This window comes from Saccostrea cucullata, unplaced genomic scaffold (genome assembly GCF_032062105.1).
Source record: "Saccostrea cucullata isolate Sc308-1 unplaced genomic scaffold, CSIRO_AGI_Scuc_v1 ctg5850, whole genome shotgun sequence".
Classification (NCBI taxonomy): domain Eukaryota; kingdom Metazoa; phylum Mollusca; class Bivalvia; order Ostreida; family Ostreidae; genus Saccostrea; species Saccostrea cuccullata.
Window position 1 is genome coordinate 17423 of NW_026929008.1, and position 8050 is coordinate 25472.

An 8050-nucleotide genomic window follows, 5' to 3' on the forward strand; every position below is an offset into this window, starting at 1 on the left:
AGAAAAAAATTGTTTTAAAAAAATCAGATGATGAAAATGAATTAGCAGCAAAACTTATTTCGCAAGAATTAAATGAAGAAGGGGAAATTGTAGGATTTCCAAAATTAGCTGAGGGGGGTGGCTTTGAACTACTGAGAAGTGCCCAAAATTACAGAGAGTTAACTTTGATAAACTGCGCATGGTCAGCAAAAGAACTGCAGAAAAATGTTAATCCCCAATCAACGATTTATATAAGGCCAATCCAAAAAGATCTTTCCACTGCTTCTATAGAACATCCTCATGAGAAGTCTAGTGAATCAAGTTTAGAAGAGAAATGTGTAACATGTGGAAGGAAATTCTTGCTACGAGAACTGAGGAAACACACAGAAACATGTTCGGAAGCTGACACAGAAAATGATGTGCAAACAACAGACATTTTGAATATTAACATTCTTCCACAAACCATGCAGACTAACATAGCAAGCTCTCAGGAAATGCATGTTGAGGAAGTTGTTATTTTTCAAGACCAGGAATTGTTGTTAGAAAACACTGTAGAAAGTAACCACATCAGCGATCTAGCTGTGACTGAAGTTTTGCCTGTATCTGTGCAAAATGTTGAAACAGTTTCAGATGTGACCAGCAGAATTATTGAGTTTTGTAAGGTACAAAATATCGCAGATCCGGTAGAAATTTTACGCAAAGTACAGAAAGAAATGGTCACAGGACGGCCTTTGGAAGTGATTGATGTAACACAGAATTCTGAGGGTGATACAAACTTTATTTTAATTGACAGAACACATCTGTTGGAGACTGGTTTTGATGAAATCAAAGCAATCAGTGATGTCCGAAAAACTCTAGAAGTACAATTTTATGATGAGGTTGGTAATGCACTAATGGTTGTGTATTGTGTTGTTAAATGCGCTAGGCAATCATTAAAAATACTTTTGTTTGATGTACTCCAACCCACATTAATATTTCTCAAGGTGGGTAGGTAGACAGGGTTTTTTTTGCAGTATCAAACAAGATGTGTTTGTGAAACACAATGCGCCCGGTGGCAACAAAAATCTAAAAAGCTATTTTAAGCATACTTGCATAGGTCACAGTCAAGGTTACCAGGTCATTGACCTTGAAGTCATTGGAAAGAACTTGATTAGTGGAGTATGCACACCAAATATGAAGTCTCTATCTTTTATGGTTCAAAAGTTATGGTGAAAGTTACAAAACCACTATTTTTAGCATATAGGTCACAGTCAAGGTCACCAGGTCATTGACCTTGGTGTCATTTGAAAGAACTTTATTTGTGTAGTATGCATACTAAATATGAAGTCTCTATCTTTTATGGTTCAAAAGTTATGGCAAAGGTTAAAGTTTGCAGACAGAAAAGCTATTTTTAGCATATAGGTCACATTCAAGGTCACAAGATCATGAATATTAGTGTCAATTGAAAGCACCTCATTAGTGAAGTATGCATACCAAATATGAAGTTTCTACCTTTCATGCTTCAAAAGTTATGGCGAAGGTTAAAGTTTGGGGACAAACAAACAAACAGACAGACAGACAGGACAAAAACAATATACGCCTCGGATCTATCGATCCGGGCCCATAAAAATTTGAAAATTGTCATAAGACTTCAGATTTATTGATGTTAACTTTCATGATATACTGGATAAGACAGTTATAATATATATATAGTTATAAAAAAAATTTGAATGTTCAAATTACAAAACTTCTTTAAATTGAAACAATCTCTGTTTCCCTTACCCCCCCCCCCCCTCCCAAGAAAAAAAAACATGAAAAAAAAATATTTAAAACTGGGGCAATTTTGATAGGTCAGCTGGAGTACATCAAACTATTTGGATTAGTCCGGGGGATGGGGGGGGGGCATAAAGGTATTTTTATTCTTTTAAATGCTAAATTTGCATTTTGTTGGCTAGACTAGACACAGTTACACTCAACTTTCACATATGAGTAAATTTTCTCCTGTTGAATTGAACACTTAACTTAAGGTCACCTTAGGCAAGAAGAAATTGTTTATCTGAATATAATTATTATACCCCCTGCTTGAAAAGTGGGAGAGTATTACTGTTTATAGAAATCGGTATGTCCGTCCGTCTGTTATGCTTTGGGGTACCCGTCTTTTATCCACAACTCCTCTCATTCCACTGAAGGAAATTTAATGAAACTTACACAGAATCTTTATTACGTATTGCCATTGTGACCTCCTTTTTTACTTTTTGATCCGATTCATATTTTGGGTTTCCCGGCCACAGCAAAACATGGACTTTGTCATCAGTTATAACCATATGGGAGGTGGGGGTATCAATAATGAGCTCATTGCTCACAGTACCTCTAGTTAATGTTACACCCAGGTTCATGGACTGGAGTAAACATGGTAAATGAGAACAGCAAAATTATTAAATTACAAGATTTTAGAGTAATTTAAGCTCACTGCTTTAGAGACCAACCTCATTGGTAACCACTACAGGAGTATATATTGTGCATATAAGTAGAACAGAATGTTCTAAGCCTTTGCTCAGAAGTCTTGATACATTTGATACAAGACAGGTGAATTGATGCTCCCAGTTCAGGTGTCAGCTAGATGAGGTAAAAAGCATGCTTACTGTAACAATGAATACTTGATATCACAATTACTTAACTTAGCGGAACTCTTTCACAGGTGATATTGAATACAATGCAAGATTGATCATTGTAGAATTTATAAGGGTAGATAAATAAAAAATCCTGCTGGAATACTTAGTACCTTGCTAAACAATCGCTGAATCAGTCTAATCAATTTTTGAGAGGAGTTAATCCGAAGATGTTACATTTTTAATGATATTTTTAACTTAGCAGACTAGTACTCTTCTCATTTAAATGTTCTGTTGAATCATCCTCAGGTAGTGTAGATTCAAGTTTGTTCAAATCATGACCTCTGGGCCAGGGGTTAGGATGGGCTACAATGGCTAATCAAAGTTTTACATAGAAATATATAGGAAAAATCTTTAGAAATCTTCTTCTCAAGAACAATTGGGACAAGAAAGATAAAACTCATGTTGGATCATCCTCAGATAGGTAGGGTGGGGCCACAATGGCCGATCAATCTTTAAAAATCTTTTTCTCAAGAAGTTATATATATGCAGTATTGATACGGATGCATTCTCAAGTAGTATTAGAATTCAAGCCCTCTCATGACCCCCCCCCCCTTCAGTGAACTTCTGATCTGAATAATGTGCTTTTTCCTAGCTGATGTGCTCAGGTGAGCGATGTGGCCCCTGGGCCTCTTGTTTTTAATTATGTAATTAAATACAGTGTTACTGTTTGTTTCAGACGGCTGTAGACTATGGTGGACCCCGGAAAGAGTTCTTTCGTTTAATGTTAAAGTCAATTAAAGAAAAATATTTTGATAAGGGACTCCGAGAATTTATCTGTGAAGATTACGAAGTTATCGGAAAGACCTTTGGTTTGTATTAATTATTAAATTTGACTCTCGGTATACCTTGTAATCATCATCTTTGCATACTTCAATACTTGGTACTTTTTATGAAGAATTTTAGTCAATTTTAGTTGCCCTTAAGCAAAGAGCTGTGTCAGGCAATTTACTATCAGCCAAATAGTTCATACTTCCATGACCGCATGGCACAGTGGTTAGATCATCTGCTGTAGAGTCGCAAAGTAAGGAGTCAATCCTTATGTTGAAGGTTCAAATCCCACTGCTGTGGAGAGCGGTCCTTTGGATGAGACTGTATAAAACGAAGTCCCGTGTAGCAGTAGGTGCTGGCATTAAAAAGGTCCCTCCCTGCTCAATGGCCCTGAGTGCTGAGTATAGGACAAAATTTGCAGCTCACCACCGGCAATTGGTGGCGTCTCCATTTGAGTGAAAAATTCTCGAGAGGGACATTAAACAATACACAATCAATACTCTTCACTGTAGTTAAATGTACCATATATATCATACTTTGAAATATGTACATGTAATTTAAAGTAAATTCGCATCCTAATTTATTTTTTATGCCCCCACCATGGCAACAGTTGCACACATTAAACTTAATGTAACATATGAATAGGAATTTGCAGGTCAAGTTTAAATTTTGTCCTGGTCTGATGATTTTTAACAGTTTATAATCCTTTTTAACCTTCATACAAATTTAAAAATATGGCATTTGAAATTCTGTCTGCCTGCAGGGGCATTTGTGTCAACACATCTGGTTTAACAAAAGAACTTTGCACTGGAGAGATTATTTAATCTGGACAATTCTTAAAATTAAAAAAAAAAAAAAAACAAGAACAGAATAAATTCAAATAATTGATTCCCAATAGGAAGAGTGGTAATATTAATGTGACAAATAGAGGGAAATCTTTATGCTTGTAGCTGAACAAGTGTCATAATTATATGTTTTATGTACTAGTATTATGATGCAGGATGTATATGTAGATTTTGAAGTTAAAATGCAGGTTGATGGAAATGTTTTTGCTGTATTTCAGCTTTAAGTATTCTACAAAATGGCCAAATTCCAACTTTCCTAGAGCCAGAGATAATCCAGAAGATATTTTCTGATTCCATGGACCATCCATGCATCACAAGTTTGAGAAACGGACTTGAGACATTAGGATTGTATACAGTAATTTTTTTTAATGAATCCAGCAGAAGCAAACTTTTATTCCATATGACTAATTAATATTCTTATTAAAATAAAATTAGTTCCTGTAATACATGATTTCTAGTTTATAAGAATATTTTACAGTTCTAATTGTCATGTACGGTAATGTACTGGTAATTATTTAGTTTCAATCATCTTTAAAGACTAGACATGACAGAAAGGACATATCACATAACATATCGTAGAAACCGTCAATGTTTTGATATTTAATTAGGTAAATGCATAGAATGTGGCACTATAGGAAAAATAAATATTGCAAGAAAATAAATGCACAAGCAAGATATTATTGATAATTCTAAGCTCTGAGTCTCAAATAATTGAAAAGGTCAAAATTGCCAATGTTTTTATCCTCATAGTACACAATGCTCAGTGCTGTATAAAAAAAAGTTGACCCAATATTGCCTCATAGGGGCATAGATGTTTCTAAAACATTTCTTGTCACTTGAGAAAAATGTTAATAACAAAATTCTGTACAAAATTGGTTATAATAGTAAATCCCTAAAAGGAGGACAGTAAAACAAACTTTAAAAAGTGAAGTTGTACGTTTTTTTACATCTTTGATCTGTTGTTTATTTTTTCCAGATTGGTATGCAGCTTCCAAGTTTTCTTTACCTTTTCCAAAGACATTCTACACCATTGACATTCAGGATGCTTACAACACTTTTGAAACCTCAGTTTTCATTAGAGGGCAGCAACAACATTGAAGTGGAGAAGAAAGTTTATGCTGCATTTGTCCGTTATTTACGAGAAGTTGCAAGTAAGATTTAAAGTCCATAAAATTGTATTAAATTAGAAATACAGAAATTTCTAAACACACAAAAAATCATATTTATTTAGTTTCTCATCCATATTTGCAAAATCGATCATGCTTGAGACAGGTGGATTTTATTTTTCAAAAGGCTCGAGTGAGCTTTTCTGATTACATTTTGTCCTGCGTCCGTCTGTCTGTAAACTTTTCACATTTTCAACTTCTTCTCAAGAACCACTGGGCCAATTTCAACCAAACTTGCCACAAAGCATTCTTGAGTGAAGGGGATTCACGATTGAAGGGCCACACCCTCATTCAAAGGGAGATAATTGGGAATTTATGAAAATTTGGTGGCATGTTTTAAAAAATCTTCTCAAGAACCACTGGGCCAGAAAAGCTGAAACTTATGTGGAAGCATCCTGGGGTAGAGTAGATTCTGAATTGTTCAAATCATGACCCCCCCCCCCCCCCCTGTGTTGGACGGGGCCACAATAGGGAATAAAAGTTTAACATAGAGATATATAGGGAAAATCTTTGAAAATCTTCTCAAGAACCACTGGGCCAGAATAGCTTAAATTTATATGAATGCATCCTGAGATATTGTAGATTTTAAATTGTCCAAACTATGATCTGTGGGGTACAATGGGTCACAGTAGGTCACAAGGGAAAAAATCTGGTTAAGAATAGCACTAGCATTGTCATGCAAAGCTTCTCATGTGAGCGATGTGGCCCATAGGCCTCTTGTCATAAATTAGTGTTTAGCTCAGTTTTAAAGAAATCATTTCAGATATTTTTATCAAATTTCGTATGTTGATACATACTGATGAGAGCTATTCAACTATTTCAACATTTTACCTTGACCTTGAACTCACTTTTCCTAAAATGACCTAAATTAGTGTCAAACTTCATATGCTGATACATACTTATGTAAGCTGCTAAGCACTTCAACTGCATCACTATTCAAGAAATTATGATCAAATTTCATAAACAATTATAGTTTCTAGTTATATGTAAGCATCCACAGGTAGTGTAGATTTAAGTTTGTTCAGTTCATGCCCCCTCCCTTTAGGGATTGGTTGATACCACTCATAAAATACTGAATTGGCCTAATTGTGCTCAGATGAGCGATGTGGTCCATGGGCCTCTTGTTTCAGTTGGTGCATCTTGGGGCATATCTATAACATAAATTACATAGATAAATTTAATAAACCACTGGGGGAATTGCAAATGAACGGACTGCACAAATGGAGAATAATGAATGTGTTTTGATTTTTTTTTTTTGCAAAAACTTCATGCTTTTATAAGAAGCAAATTCTGTGAAGTGAAAAGGATAAATTTGATTTTAATTTTTCTATGAGCAACAATATACATGTACAAGTATGATAAATCCCAATGTTATTTAATTTTTTGCAGGTGGTCGAAGAGAACACTTATCCATAGGGAACATTTTACAATTTGTAACTGGAGCTGAAGAAGAGCCAGTCTTAGGGTTTCAAATACCACCTACTATTCAGTTTCCAGAAGTAATTAATTCATTTATTCCAACAGCAAACACATGTATCAACTCTCTCCAACTACCACGACCAAAGCCAAGCATTGATACAAATCTTCCAGAAGATAAAGAGCTGTTTGCTTTGTATGATTACGCATTCTTAAATTCTTATTATGGTTTGCGGTAATTTTTTACCAATTTTTATTGCAAGCCATTCATTAATTATTACCTTGCAAAAACAGTTTTTGTCTGGTTCATGGGCCTCTTGTTTTAAATTTGTCTCCAAATTTGTAGAAATATCATCTACTATATGGTCAGTAAGTCAAAAAATAAAAAGTTCAGACAGTCTGAAGGGTTTCTTTAAACAAATGTATATATGTGATTGATTACAGTTTGATTACAATTTTCAACCAGAGACATTTTGTCAAGGTTCAAGAATTGATAATAATATACAATGTACTGAAGTAAAACCAATCCATTTTTAGTAATGTTGAGATTGTTGTAAAATTTTTCCAAATTTGTTTTTTTTTCCATTTTCAGTTTTAACAATGGATATATGCTTTATGTTCAGAGGTACTTTACAATACATGCATGTATTACCGATGCTAAACCAAAATTTGAGTGTCAAGTGAAAAGCTCAGCTTTCATTGTTAGGCTATGTTAACAAGGCTTTTAAGTAAAAAAAAATCATATTTTAAAAGGTATGACCACTAAATTGAAAAATACGTTAAAATTTTATTATTATTATTAATTATGATATAAATTAAATTGCCTTTGGGTGTCTCATTTTTACATGAATTATGCTACATTTAGCTAGGTAGCCTCGTTTTCAGTTTAAGATCAATAGCCATTGACATGGTATTCTTCATGGTATAGCATGTTCGAAATGGTATTGCATGTTTGACATGGTATTCTTCATAGCCTCATATACCCCTATTATGCTGATGTTACATGTATGACATAAACCATAATTTTGTAACATGTAATGTTGATTTTAGACATATATATGTACTTTTGAGTCACAGACCATGTAGTTTTGCAGACTTAAACAATTTATCATATTTTTTTTATTACATGGTATCTGAATTTCTTCTGTTTTCATGTCATATCAAAACTTTATGAGGTTTTGCATGTAATTAAGTTATTGTATGAAATCTTTTTATTCTGATGCTA

General features: G+C 34.1%; 1 protein-coding gene across 1 annotated transcript; it reads left to right on the plus strand.

The window, feature by feature from the left end:
- The first annotated feature begins 326 nt into the window (after positions 1–326).
- On the plus strand, positions 327–7583 carry LOC134279560 (uncharacterized). Its single transcript, XM_062761966.1, has 5 exons — positions 327–857; positions 3307–3439; positions 4462–4598; positions 5220–5394; positions 6799–7583. The coding sequence occupies exons 1-5, from the start codon at positions 444–446 to the stop codon at positions 7062–7064; spliced, it is 1125 nt and encodes a 374-aa protein (XP_062617950.1). The 5' UTR covers positions 327–443; the 3' UTR covers positions 7065–7583.
- Positions 7584–8050: the final 467 nt, after the last annotated feature.